General features: G+C 30.8%; 1 protein-coding gene across 6 annotated transcripts in view; it reads right to left on the bottom strand.

Annotated features, from left to right (window-relative positions):
• The window catches only part of NBEA (neurobeachin), a 540,106-nt gene that overhangs the window by 479,259 nt on the left and 44,576 nt on the right, over positions 1-16,271 (bottom strand). For all 6 annotated transcript variants that reach the window (XM_072976118.1, XM_072976119.1, XM_072976123.1 and 3 more), the window contains exon 2: positions 3,304-3,535. In XM_072976118.1, the coding sequence (XP_072832219.1) occupies positions 3,304-3,535 (232 nt within the window). The remainder of the gene's footprint in view (positions 1-3,303; positions 3,536-16,271) is intronic.

Raw genomic sequence — 16,271 nt, 5'->3', positions numbered from 1 at the left:
AATCATCAAACAACAAAAAAGTAATATTTTAATTATAAGATTTTCCTACCAGAATTACCAGTTGAATTAAGTTCTCAGAAGAATTATATAAAACAGATTTCATAAATTCACAGAACACACACACACACACACTGCTATACACAGGGAAAGGCAGGCAAAAATATAGAAAGGTACAATAATTTAACCTTGTAACAATTTAACGAAATGTAAATTTGATGTTTTCAACTGAAAGAGTGATGGCTGACCTCATTTTCTTTTAGAATTATCTACTCTTAATAAAACATATTCCTGAAGTATTCCTTGGCCATTAACAACAATTGTGAACACTTACTCCTTGCCTGGCTTTATTCCAAGTGGTTTACATGCATTAACGTCACAACCTCATAACAAGCCTGAGTTAAGTATTATTAATATCCCCTTCTACAAATGAGTAAAGTGAGGCACAGATAACTTAACTGTATTGCCCAAGAACACATTCTAGTAAGTGGTAGAGTCAAAATTCAAGCCCAGGCAGTATGGCTCCAGAAGCTTCACCCTTACCCATTACTCTGTAAATGCAAGTACCATTTCAACACATGACTAGTGATATCCATTATGATAATGAGTTTATGTGCATATAAGAGACACGTCAGCTCACCGAACAGTAAGAAAAATCATACATTTAATCTCTTATTTCTGATTACTTTCTCATCTATGGACATTGTGAGTAATAGTACCTCTATCAATTATTCTTTGTAAGAAATTACACATCTAAATATATACTTCATTTTCTCAATTTCTAAAGCACTTCCTAAGAATTAAAGATACTATACAAGTTATTACAATAAATACACATATACATTCTTAACAATTTATCATCAATTAATAAAAAGATTAGTTCAGGATAAGTTGAAATAATTGGTTATTGATATATAATATATATTACACAATATCAGATTAAAGGCTGGAATTTGAGACTTTAAAAATATTTATTATATATGTATTTTAAAATAGAAATTTAATATGGTTATTTTCATCAATAAATAGTTGACAGACTTTTACCTAACACCATTAGAAGTAAGTAATCTCTATGATAAAATTGTAACTGTGGAATTGTCATTTTAAAGAGAGATCTTTTAAGGAAAGGTCATTCACCATTCAAGTACCAAATATGTTCATAGTTACTACAGATTAGTCAGAAGATCTGCATCTAAGAATTCTAGATAAAAACCAAGCCCCTTAAAACTCTAAGTTAATATAAAGCATTTTAAAGTAATCAGCTGCAATGGCAACCTTCAAAGAATATTTCTTAAAGGTTTGCCTACAAGTACTATTTTAAAAGAACTTCTATTTCTAAATCTTTACCTCATCTCTGATACATGACACAAAAGTGATCTATTATATTTGTATTTAATTACACAATTATTAAAATTTCTTATTTATTATACAGATAACATAACCAACTATCTCAGTTTTTAATTTTATAACAGATCTTCTTTATCTGTTATAACAGATCTTTTCTGTACAAGATTTTTAAAGGAGGAAGAATACTAAGCCTATGAAATTCTTTTATCAGGTTACTATAGATGTTCAACCACCTTCAAGTGAAACCTTCACATTATTAAATAAAAAGAACCTCTTTGAACTTAGCATGCTACAAAACACTCAAGAGTGAAAACTTAGTAGTGTTTTGGTGGTTACTGATGGTTCATTAGTATATTATCTAAATTTTAATTTCTCTACTGAAAAGTAAGGTAGAGGTATTTTTCTAACACTTAATACTTAAAATAACAAAGTGAAAATTTTGTGTTATCCATTTTATCACTAATGAGAATAAAGGGAAAAGGAATTAAGAAGCTTTATATAATAAAAAACAAGAAGATATAAGCTTCTGTGCTATTATCATGCTTACTATCACCTCACATCTTAGTGCTTATGAATTATGTACCAATAAACTAGTATGTACACGTACCTAATTGTGGCTCATTTTCTAAAGTACACTGTATAAAGTAGACATTTTATTTACAAAAAAGAAAACTAAAGAAAAAAAAATCAAGGGCTTAAACCCAGATATGAAGATTCAAAGATCACATGTTCTATACAATATGTGTACATGTAAGTTTATACAAATAAATTCCTGTTAATGCTATTTACAGAAATGGTACCATACCTTCATTAAAAAGATGTTTTAAATTTGAAACTCTTCTTCATCAAGTTAACCATTAGTAACCAATATAGAGAATGCTAAATCATTCTAAATAGAGATATATGTCACCTTGAAAGCCATTAGAAATGATTTTAATAGATTCTATAAGAAAAACAAAAATTCTGAAATATTGTTTACATTAAAAAGCATTCATCTTTATTCTTCATTCCATTCTTTCCTGTTTAATGTTTTGCTCTACCAGTATTATAACTAATTATACAAAAATCAAATATTATAGAGGATGCTCTAGTATTTCAACTACTTTTAAGATCATAAGATGATATTGTGAGGAGTCTTATTAGTACTTTTAGAATTGTGAAAAACTCTTTCATGTCAGAAGAAACTTACGCTGAAAATCCATGGCTTAAGAGAATTAACATTTCAAACTCTAAACTTATTTTTGGGAATATTTTTGGAAACTGCTGTTCCAGGAGCACCTTTCAAAAACTTTCTACTAAAGTTCATCTAACTTGCAGGTGGTAAAGGACTGATGGTGAAGAATTACAGATGTCAAAATTATTATTTGAAATAACACAGAACAAGCACAAAATTACTATTTTTAGCTTGAAATTTCATGCAAATTTTATGTTCTAATCCACAACTATCTGTGTTTATTGTAATACAAAAGTTCCTCCAAAAAATATCAAAGTAAAATGATATTCCAAAAATTACAGCATGCTTGTCCTAAAAGGCTTTTAGCATATCCTGTCATATTTCCATATATGCCGGATTGAAGAACATGGAGCTCAGATATTTTTAATAAAGTGATAATTTCATAGAAATGTGACATGTAGTGTGATATTTTACTTGTGTGAAGGTTTAATTAAATTCTACAAGGAAAAGTACTATTTATTTTTCCAATAGATTTCATAGCACTTATTCCACATTACTGAGATTTTTCTAAAATCTGGAAAAGCAAAATAGTAATTATGTTTGTCTAATACAGATGTCATCTTCCATTCTTCAGGTTTTCTCTTAATATAAAAGGCAAATTTTCCATACATTTGTACTTATTTTAAAATAAGAATTTGTAAAATTCTGTTTATAGAATATAAACAGAATTGTATGAATCTTTATAAACATTTAAACTATACATTTCCTGTCAGATAATCCCATACCTGCTATCATGTCATCTACAGCACTCATTTTCAGCAACACTTGCTCAATTAGCCCAACTTCTGTGCTAGTCTGTAAATTCCGAACACTTTTTCGTAGGATGGCTGTAAACATGCTCCATATTTCTGCTTGACATGTGACATCACAGTGTTCCAAAAGCTCTGTCATGCATGTTATACTCTCAGCATCCTGTATAATAAAGTTCATCTCCAAGTCAAATTCTCCACCAACCAGCTGAAAATAAACAGAAAAAAATCACTAGTGATAATGTGGGAAGTTATATCTAACAACAAGACAATATATACCAAACATTTAACTATCAAGAAAGTATAGCTACTCTAAAAAATTTCAAGTCTTCCAGTCTAAAACTAATTTTGATAAAAATTTCACTACAGAGAAGTGAAAGATGCTGTAAAAATTAAAACTCACAAAGAGAAATTTAATTTTTTTTTGCAAATGGGAAAAGACAATTTCAAATCTAGAAAAGCCAAACAGAGCAAATGACTATGAAGTGGGATTCAGGACAAATTCCCTTAAAAAACAGTTTGGTTCTTAAAAGTGATAATCACTAGAAGATGCAGCATTCACTAAGGATAAATTTTAAGACATAAAAATTCATTTTCTTTTATATTACGAGGCTGACAAAACACATGTAACATAAAAAGAAAAGCTGGGTCTCGTCTGCACTTATAGAATTGAAGAAATATGAAACTGACATTAGCAAACTTATACTAAATGTTGAAATTATAGAATTAATGCTAAAAATGTTTAAAAGAGAAACATCTAATATCTTGTAATACTTTTTTAAAAAAGACACGTGAATTGGGAAAGTGAGTTGATTTAACGGCAACATATTTGACTTGTAGCATTACACCAAGAGTCAAAACTATAACTGTCCCTCTTATTTGCTACTGATCAAACCAAACATGAATTATTTTATTCAGTTATAAGTACCATTCTTAAGAAAGAACAATGAAAATTGGATCTTTTTTGGTCTAGAGAAAATGTGGAAAATTCAAGCAGAAAATAATAGCCATACACAAACTTCCTGACAAATTTGAAGTCATTCATTTATTCATCAAAATTTTTACTTATTAAGACTAGAAATTGCTGCTCTAAGAACTAAAAATGTATCTGTGGGCAAGAAAAAAAAACATGTACTAACAGAGCTAAATTCTAGAAATAAAGATGCTTATATGTATTTATGTATATTCCACCTTATTCCAAAAAAGGTTAAAGGTGGCTTACAAGTTACATAAAGTATAAAAAAGGACATAGTGAGTAGTTGAAAAAGAGGAAGCAAAGGAAAATAAGATTAGGGACAGACAGGGACTAGTTATTAGATTCTAGAGGTAGAATTAATTTTCCATCAGTGGAAGGTGTTCATTAATATGACAGATGACCATGTGGTATAAATGTGATATAAACAGGATAAACAATGGTAATAATAATACCACCACCTCACCTCACATGCCATTAAATACTATTCTAAGTGCTTTACATGTACTGAATAATCTAATTCTCACAACAACTAATGACAAAGAAGCTATTATTCCCTTCATTTTACAGGTAAGGAATCATAGGCACAGAGAGTTTAAGTAACTTGCAAAAAGGTCACCAAACTAGTAGGTAGAGGACCCAGGATCAAAACCCAGCAAAAGTCTGTCTTCACACAAGTCCATACAAGCAATGAAATCTCACTTAAGAATATTTTTAAAGTCTTCTAAAATTTAAGAATTTAAAAACAAAATATCCTCAAATTTTAAAATATTATCCTCTGTACATATTTTTCTTTATAATAGCTCCAAAATTCAACTTTACAAGAAACTAGCCCTTCATGCTCACTTCCAACCTTTTACTGATCTAGATATTCTCTAGTTAAAGGTTGGTTTTACTTCTAAGTGCGAGACAACTTCAACTCCTATTATTTCTAGTTTATTAACAAAAATAACCATGAGAGTGGTTAAGAGATTGGCTGTGAGTTCAAACTTCCTGATTTTGATTTTAGAGACACCACTCACTTGCTATGCGACTTTTAATGATGCTACTTCTCTAAGGCTCAGTTATTTGATCTATAATAGGTAATAAAAGTTCCTATCTAATAGGGTTGTTGTGAGGATTAAATAAAGTAATCAGATTATAAGCACTTAGTTACAAAGTCAGGCATATAGTTAGCATTCAGTTAACATGAGATGTTACCTGTTCTCTTACCCCAACTTTGAGCTAAAAAATGTAGTCAACTAATCACATTCATCTAAAGTATCATGAAACAGCCATCTATGCCTAATTTCCAGCAAACGGTAAATTATTGTAGATCATGTACTCTCTTAGATATTACTTGTAGACCTATCAAAACCAACTCAAACATCATTTTCACCATGCCATCGTCTCACCAAAGAACTACTTACTTATTCATATTTATATGTCCAATTGACGTGAATTGCTACTATTAAATGCATAGACTCATGATTAGTAACTCAGAAGAGGTTCTCTAGAAGTCAACTATACAGAGAAATAAATAGGTTTGAAAAACAATGATGTGGACACTTACTGACTGACCTAAAAGAATTAGATACCAAAGTTTAAGTCTATGAGCCTCTGAATAAATTTATGTATGAATTCGTATACACTAAAATGAGATAACACCAAAGAATTGCTTAGAATAATCTCCTTAATGAGTTATAAACGCTTTAGTAGAATCTGGTATACCCAAAAACCATTATCAAATGTGTAAATAACAGAGATGGACTCAGTGGTAACAAAAATATTCTGCTTTTAAAGGAATTAACAATTAAAATGTGTAATTCTAACAATCAGCCTATTATGTGAAGCCTAAGGTTCCAACTTTCACAGTTAAAAAAACAATGCCCCTTTCTGTACATCATTTAACTACAAAAGAGTAAGTTATGGCTCCCTGATTTCACTGCCAGAAGCTATAAAACTATTTATTCTCGATGTTCTAGAGTAGATCTATGTTTTCAGATGATCTTTTCTACTGTTATTATAATTTTTAATACATTAGTGTTAAAGAGGCTAACTGCTTACAAGACTATCATTCCAAGATTAGGGAAATATTTATTCCTCATTTGTAATGAACAGTTCAGTATTTATCAAGCATATAAATATTGCATATATTTAAAGCATATAGGAAAAGGTACAAAAAACCGGTCTTTTATTATTTAAATAATTCTCTAACAACTCTATGAGGAAAAAGCTTAATTATCTTCATAGAAAGGAACAAGATAAATGAGGTTAAGCAACATAACCAAAGTCACACATAAGTAAATGGCAGATCCAGGATTCTAGTCTAGACTAGAAAATGCACCTAAACAACTTGCTATGAAGTTGACGGTGTAAACTCAAAAAAAAGAGATGTAATTGTGTCACAGTAGCTCTATGAAGAAATTAGTGTTTTACGAACAATATGTGGGAAAATGAGTAAAGACAAAAACGATTTCTGTGGGTAAGAAAGAAAACATCCAGATGTACTAATAAGTCACAATAAAGAAAAAACGACCAATTTATTTAAAGTTATTTAAAGACATTACTTCAGCAGGAAAATCTAAGACTTTGAATGCTCAACTACAGGAAAATGAGCAATAAACACAAAAAAAGAAAATTCATAGGGAAAACATTTTAAAATGCCAACAAAGTGACACAACAGGCCAAAAAGCTAAATCAAAAAAAGCTAAAATCAGTGTTACCATGGTATAAATGAGATTTATAAATCAATTGAGACTTGCTAAAAATCTGAATGTGTCCATGTGACACTCTATTTGCACAGTTAAGGGTGTTCTTTTCCTCCAGGACTTCTCCTTAAAATTCTAAAAGGTATTGCCACTGCAAGAAAAGTGGCCGATGATGGTGCTTCCTACTCAAGAGTCGGTCATAAGTGAATAAAATAAATAGGATAGCTGAGCTTTTTAAAGAACTTTAATTTGCATAAAAGCATAAAAATTACTGTATAAAAATTTGGAATATAAAATGCTGACCTGGAAATATATTATATTCTGAAAGTAATATGGTAATTACACCAGTTATGTAGCCTTCAATATCTGCTGTTAAACATTAGCATGCATAATGAATGACTTTTAGGTAAGTGTTTAGTAAATAATAGGAAAATACTTTATAAATTTGGACATGAACATAATAAAATTTAATGATCCTAAACCCAGCCAACAAACCAAGGAAAGAAAAAGAGAAAGTTACGTCTTTTATTCCTATTTCTTTCATACCAGTCCTCTCTACAAGTAATTTATATTGGCAATCTTTCTGTGGTATAGAAATAACTATACCCAAGAGTATAACGAGTGCTGCTACAATACCTCCATAAAAACTCTAGGGAAGGGAGAAGAAAACAAAGGGAATGACTATCATACAATAAGTGCCTTCTTTAAACTATATTTTAAACAACATGCAGTTTATCAAAAGCAGTATATAACTGCCTTATATGACGATAACAAACACGTATGATTAATACACCTGGCTACTAGGGGACAAGTGACATCTGAAGGAAAACTAAATGTGTTAATTGTCAAACCACTATATGCTTTTAAATTCTCCCAGCCTAACACTGAAAACCCTAAGCTATTTCATAAATAAAAACAAAATAAAGACTTTTGCAGACAAATAAAAGCTTAGAGTATATGTTGCCTGCGGACTTTTACTACAAGAAATGTTAAAGTAAGTTTTTCCAGCAGAAGGAAAATGATACCAGATGGAAATCTGAAATGACACACAAAAAAACTGAAGAGTGCCAGAACTATTACGTCTGTTTTTAGATACAAAGATTTTTTTCTTCTATTTGGAAAACTCTTTAAAAGATAACTATCTAAAGCAAAAATAACAATGCATTAAATGATTTATAACACATACTGAAGTAAAAACAATGACAGCAAGAACACAAACGCTAGGAAAAAAGTAAGTATACTTTTAAAAGTTCTTTATCCTATACTTACAGTAGTATATTATTTAAAGATTGAGAGTGATAAGTTAATAATGCATATTGTAAACTCTAGAGAAAACACTATATGTAAAAAAGAAACAAATACGAAAGACCTTAACTGACACTTTACTGAAGAAGATAAACACATTGTAAATAAACATATAAGATGCTCCACATCCTATGTCACCAGTAAAGTAAAACAACAGTAAGATACCATTACACACCTACTAGAATGGCCAAAATTCAGAAAGCTGATAACATCAAATGCTGGTGAGGCTAAGGAGCAACAGAAATGCTCATTCTTTGCTGGTGGGAATGCAAAATGGTACAGCCACTTTGGAAGACAATTCGATGGCTTCCTACAAAATTAAATATACTCTCACCACACAATACAGCAACTATGCTCCTTAGTTTTTATTCAAAGGAGCAGAAAACTTAGGTCCTCACAAAACTCAGCACACAGATGTTTACAGCAACTTTATTTATAACTGCCAAACCTGGAAAGCAACTAAGATATCCTTCATTAGGTAAATGGGTAAGTTGTGGTACATTCCAAACAAAGGAATATCATTCAGTGCTAAAAAGAAATACACTACCAAGTCATGAAAAGGGGGGAATGGTATATAATTCAAGTGTAGAGCGCATGCTCAGCACCCAAGAGATCCTAGGTTCAATTCCCAGTACCTTCTCCAAGTGGAAATCAATGAAGAAACCTAATTACCTCCCCCACAGAAAACAAATAATACAAGCAAGTCATGAAAAGACATGAAGGGAATTTACTTGCATATTAGTAAGTAAAAAAGCCAATGTAAGAAATGCTACATACTGCATGATTCCAACTACATGTTGTTCTGTTAAAGGTAAAACTATAAAGACAATAAAAAGATCAGTGGTTGCCAGTGGTTGGTATGGGGAAAGACAAACAGGAGGAGCATAGAGGATTTTAAGGGCAGTGAAAATACTCTGTATGCTACTACAATGGTGGACACATGTCATTATTCATTTGTCAAATCCACAGAATGTATAACACCAAGAGTGAACAATATATAAACTATGGACTTCAGGTGATTATGATGTATCCATGCAAGTTCATCAACTGTAACAAATGTACCACTCTGGTGGGGGAAGGCTAAGCATGTGTGAGAGCAGAGAGCATTTGGGAAATCTGTACATTTCCCTTTTTTGCTGTGAACCTAAAATAGCTTTAAAATTTTAAATTCTTAATTTAAAAAAATTTTAAAGAAACAAAGAGGTATGGTTAATAAATCAATAGTGGATACAAAATAGAATTCATACTAAGTATTCATTTAATCCAAAACCAAACATGAAAAAGAAAAAAAGAGAAACAAACAGAAAAAGAGATGTGATAAATAGAAAATAAATAGCAAAAATAGCAGACTGAAATGTCATATTAATAATTAATAATAATTACATTAAATATAAATAATCTAAAACCACCACTTAAAAGGTACAAACATAAAATATAGCAAGATCCAACTATATTCTACATAGCAAAAAAATTATAGAGGTCAGCAAGCTTTTTCTTAAAGGAACAGATAATAAAGATTTTAAACTCCCAGACTCTGTGGTCTCTATCATAACTACTGAACTTTGCATCTCAAAATAGCCATACACAACATGTAAATGACAAGGTGTAAGTGGGTTCCAGTAAAATTTTATCTAGCAAATCAAGTAGCTAGCATATGGACAATAGTTTGTCAACCTCAGAATTAAAGTATAAAGAAACAGACAGGGCAAAGATACACTATGCATATACAACTGAAAAGTAAATGGTGTGGCTATATTAGTATAAGAAAATGTAGACTTCAGAAAAGAATAATAACCAGAAACTTTCCATAAGGAGAAAGGAGCTGATTCATCAAAATGACACAGCAATCCTAAATATGAATGCATCTAGTAACAGAGCTTCAAAAAGCAGGAAACAAAATCTTGAACAAATGAAAAGAGGAACAGACAAATCTAATTTTATTTGGAAATTTCAGCACTCCCATCTCAGTAACAAGTAGATTAAGCAGACCCAAAAAAAAATTCAGTAAGGATATATAGTTGACCATCGACCAACACAGGTTTGAACTGTGAAAATTCACTTATACATGAATTGTTTTCAATAAATACTACAGTACTATAAGATCCTCTTGGTTGGTTGAATCCATGAATGCAGGAACAGTGGATACTGAGAGCCAAATATATGATTTGAGCAACTTCAAATTTTGGTATCCACAGTGGGTCTTGGAACCAACCCTCCACAGATAACAAGGGATGACTATAAAAGATGACTAAAAAACATTATCAATCACCTTAATCTAATTGTTATAGAGGCATATAAAACACTTTACCTAATAACAGCAGAAAACATACCCATTTCAAATGAGCATCAAGTATTCATCAGGATGAGAATACCCTGGGCTGTAAATGAATTCTCAATAAAGTTGAAAATTCTGGACACAGCAGAATTAAAATAAAAATCTGTATAAATATACATTATTAAAAACAAAAACCTAAAGTATCTGGAAAGTCATTCTAAGTAAACTGTGGGTCAAGAAGGAGTCATCAAGAAATTTTTTTTTATCTAAATAAATAGGAAAACAGATCATATCAAAATCTGGGAGATATAGATAAAACAATGCCTCAGGGAAAGTAATAGCATTAAATGTTTATATTACCAAGGAAAAAAGATTTCAAATCAATCACATCAATTTCCACATTAAGAAACTAGGAAAAAAAGAGCAAATCATATCCAAAGTAAGACAAAGAAAAAAATATAATTAAAGCTAGAAAAATCAAAGATATAAAAAACAGCAAAAATAGTGATGAAACAAAATGCTGGTTCTCCAATTTACTTAAACAAATGAATGAAAGCTGAGGAGGGTCAAGGGAGAATCTTGGGAAAGGCTAGAAAGTAATACAAATTAGCGTTAACACACAAAAAATGAGTTATTACTAAAGATCCTACATATACTAAAGGGATAATAGGTGACTCTACTAAGCAACTTTAGGTCTTTAAATTTGAAAACTGAAATAAAAGTATTTACCAAAGCTTACTTAAGAAGAAACAGGCCACCAAAATAGACTCATGTCTACTATAAAAATTAAATTTGTAGTTACAAATCTTCCCACAAACAAAACCCTAGATCTAGATGATTTCACAGGATGTGAATTCCATCAATTATCTAAGAAAGAAATACTACCAATTCTATACTATCTTTTCCCAAAATTTTAAAGAGAGCAATTCCAAACTCACTTTATAAAGCGCCAATAACACCATGATAATAAAACTAGAAAAATATGTCAAGAAAAAAAAACCTACAACCAAATAACCTTTTTGAACATAGACATAAAAACCTTAACAAAATACATAGCAAATCCAATCCAGCAACATGTTTTAAAAAATCATAACCAAGTACATTTTTTCCCAGGAATGCAGGTTTAGCTTACCAATCAAAAAACAAAACACTATAATTCACCATGTTAACAGACTAAAAAACAAAAGCCATATTATGATCTTCAAAGACACAGAAAAATCATTTGACAAAATTAAAATCTATTTATTATAAAAACTTTTCAGTAAACTAGGAGTATAAAGTAACTTTACCTCAAACAGGTAAAAGGCATCTGTGAAAAACCTACAGCTAACATCATACTTAACGGTGAATGGACTGCATGCTTTTTAGGAATAAGGTAAGGATGTCCTCTCCAACCACTTCTAATTCAGCATTATACTCAATGCCGAAAGCAACGCAAATGCCAAGAAAAATAAATAAATAAAAGGCCTATAGATTGGAAAGGAAAAAGTATAACTATCTTTATTTACAAACCTCATAATCATCTACATAGAAAATTTTAGGGAGTCTACTAAAAACTTCTAAAATTAATAAAGATTTTTATTAAAGTCTCAGGATTTAAGATCAATATACAAAAATCTTTATTTGTATAATAAATTAACACCAAGAAAGAATATCATTTAAAATAGCATAAAACATGGAATACTTAAGACATATATCTAAATATTCTTTTATAAGGTCAGTATACTTAAACTACAAAACATTGCCAAGATTTTTATCAAAAAAGAGAAAAGAAAACTAAAACCTAAACAGATGTAGAAATGTACTGCATATTAATTCTACCCAAATTTTTACATAATCCAAATCAAAATTGTGTCTGTCTTTTCGTTAAACATTCACAAGCTGATTTGAGACAATAAAATTAAAGGGGCCCATATGAGCCAAAACAAATCCAAAACAGAAGAACAAACTTGAGAGGCCCTAAACTACTAAATTTCATGACTAAACTACAAATCCACCTAAATCAAGACAATGTGGTATTGCTGGAAGAATAAACATTTGCATTGATAGAACATAACAGGAAGTCCAGAAATAGACCCACACAAATCAAAAAACAATTCAGTCAATGACCAGTTGATTACAGATAAAGATATCAAGATAAATAATGGAGGAAGATCAGTATTTACAAATAGTGAGGAACAACTGGACATCCATATGCCAAGAAATGAACCTTGACTCTTACTTTACACCATTCACAAATGTAAGAATTGAATCTATAAAACACCTAGTATCTTTCTGACTTTAGACTAGGCAGGTATTTTTAAACAGGAAACAAAAGGACAAACTACATAAGAAAACACTGGTAATTTGGATTTCTGCAAAATTAATATACTATTTTGAGAACAAAGAAGCAAACCACAGCCTGAGAAGAAGTATTTGGAAATCATGTATCTGATAAAGGACTTGTATCCAGAATGTATAAAGAGCTCTCACATCTTGACAATAAAAAGAAAACCAATCCATTTTTTAAATAAGCAAAAGATCTAAACATAGCTTATAAAAATATTCTATAAACATATGAAAAGATGCTCAACATGATTTGTCATTTATGAAAACGCAAATTAAAGCCATAGTAAGTAACCACTATAAACCCACTAGATTCAAGTCAAAAAGACTGACAATACTAAGTATTGAAGAGGATATGAAACAGTTGGAACTCCTACACATTTCTTGTGTGAATACAAAATGACATAGCCACTTTGGAAAACAATTTGGCAAGTTTCTTATTATGTTAAACATACATTTACCCATACGTCCCAGCAATTCTACTATTAGATGTTTACCCAAAGGAAATGAAAACATAAGATCACACATTTTACTAATAGTCTACAAAATGGAAACAACCCTACTAGAAACAACTAGAAACAAGACTCTCCTGTTTAATTGTAGTTTCATCACTTTATTTAATAAACTGCTGTGTAGCTACTGTGAACAAAGCACTATACCACCAGATCTCCACTTCCTTTGCCCCTGTCCCTTTCTACTACAGTCTGAAGATCTTGTTAAAACATAAATGTCACTCCTCTAGGTTACAGCCTTTCAACAGCTTCCCACTGCTCCTGTACCATAATATAAGCTCTGTCCCACAGTCTGCAAAACCTGAACAAATCCCCATGTCTACCTCACTACTTTCATCTCACGTTGCTCTCCCCTTTGTTCATTATAGGCTTCAATCACTCAGATTCTGATCAGTTCCTCAATAGACCTTGTTTCCTCCAACTCCCTGGCGTTTTGCTTGTTATTCCCTCTAACTGCAGTGCTCTTTTACTGGCTCTTTGCATGACCAGTTCTTTCTCGTATTTCAGGTCTCAGTTTGAGTTGCCATCTCCTCAAAGAGGGATTCACTGGCTACTGTACCTAAAGTATGTCTCCATTATTCCATAATAAAATACACTATTTCATTCATAGAATTAATTACAACGTGCACTTGATTATGTATATATTATCCATATCTCATTAAAAAAAAAAAAACGCTAGTAGAGGACACAGTCCTAGCCTTTCTCTATTACACATCCTAGTGCTTGGCACATAAGGTAACTTTCATGCAAGAGGTACAAGAAATCCAAGCAGCTGATGAAGCAATTAGATATATTAATATTTAGATTCTAACACAAAGCAATAAACTCCATTTTTCACCAGAAATTTTTTTAAATGCCTTTACAGAGAATCTTCATTATATATTTCAGTGTGTGTAAATACGTACACGTAATCACATATGGCAATCTCTGTTTACAAAGTAAATGTATGCAATCAGCCACATCAAAATCTAACTCACAAAAATTATATGAGTGTAATGCATTTTATTTCTAACTTTTTAAATGCTAATGGTAAATAATAATTGAATATCTGAGGGTTTTAATATAAAAATATAACTTTATTCTAGTTATTCGCCTCAATTTAAATGTAATGAATAATGATTTTTAAATGGATGAATAAAAGATAACAAGAGATTATATAAGAAGAAAAACTAACAAACATCTACATCCCAATCTTTTATCTTAATCTCAAAATTCAGTCCAAAGTGTATGCACCATTTTGCGAAAAGACAAAATCTGCACACATAAATCACTGTTATACATATTGCTTGTTAAGTAAGGTTATCATGTAAGTTCTCTTACAGAGCACACAGAAGATCTTTTATAATATGGGTTTTACATATGTGGAAACTTTTGAAATGCAGAATTTAAATTCTAAAATAATTTTCCAATTATAATTATTTTTAATTTTAATAATGTTATTAAGGCTTAAAATATGTGACTAGAACAATAAAACATTACCCTTTGATTTCTACAATTCACAGAAGCTGCAATGAGATAAAAAGAAATTTTTTGGCAATAACCAGGATAGGAATGTGACTTCCCAAAAGGTTGTTTATATCCCAATGAGATGGCATTTCTACTTTAAAAGGCTCTCATTAGGAAGCAACAAAAAATTAAAAATAAATGAATCAAGCATTTAACTCAAAAGGTTGGGAAAAGTTTTTAAAAAGCAAATCTGAGTAAATTATGATGTGTTAATGTTAAGGCAGAATTTCATGAGTTAAAAAATAAAAACAGTACATAGATTTGGTAAATAAATTCATAACATGATTCATAGGAGAAAAAATAATGTACACAACCCTCAGATAAAGAGGAAACTCTGAAAATCAAAAATGAAAAATGAGACATAGCAAGTAAACTTTTCTTCTCATGAGATATATGTTCCATCTGTGCTAATAAATTTACATAGAGAGAAAAGCAACTAAATTAAAGTGTTTCTAAAAGTGTATTTCTGAGTTGTAGGCTTGTAAAAGCTTTCCTTTTTATCTTTACGTATTTTACATATTTTTTGATTCTATAAATTTTCTAAACAGAGAATCATTTATTTTTACAAGTAGAGGAAAAAAAGAAGTCGGGGGGACCGTAATAACTCTTAGTATCAAGGGTTATATGTAAACACTAGACTATCAACTCCCTGAAGATAGGACCATTTATGTCTTACTGACCAGTCCATGAGCAGCACCTATGCAGTATGCACTGCAACATGTGAAACTATTTTATATCTATTAAACAAGTATTTGATATAGTTTTCAAGATATCAGTATATTTAACAGTGGGTTTTAAGTAATATTAACATTTTTAAAGTTCTCAACTTAATAGCCCTTTGGCCTGTTTGATCAAAGAATTCCTGCCAATTTGTCTATGAAAATAAATTATCCCTTAGGTACAGAATCCAGAGCAAACCTAATGCCATTCAACTTCCTACTTCTACTTCCACTCCATAATACCCTAAAGCGGTCCCCTCCTTATATTTCTCTTCTTCCCATAACATGGAAATTGATCAAATTCCTAACCAGAATATGAAGTAAAAGCTAATTAAAGGAGAGTGATAGAGTCCAAGGAGATACTGACTAAGGATGACATAACCAAGAAGAAAAGGAACAATTCACTACATAAGGCTAAATAACCAGTTTTGTTTTTAAATGCTGTGTAAAAGTGGTTTTTACTGATCCACAACTGATCAAACACAAATCTGTGGAGTTGGGCTAACTTGGAATCAAATGTTGACTGTGCCACTTACTAAATTTCTGGCTTAGCAAGTTAGCTTCTCAGTATAATACCGCCTATCTCACAGGGATGTTGGATGATTAAAGAAACTATTGTATGTAAGTGCCCAACAGTGA

This window comes from Vicugna pacos, chromosome 14, assembly GCF_048564905.1.
Source record: "Vicugna pacos chromosome 14, VicPac4, whole genome shotgun sequence".
Classification (NCBI taxonomy): Eukaryota; Metazoa; Chordata; class Mammalia; order Artiodactyla; family Camelidae; genus Vicugna; species Vicugna pacos.
The sequence above is the reverse complement of the archived record's forward strand: the minus strand, read 5'-3'. Positions and strand labels throughout refer to the sequence as shown.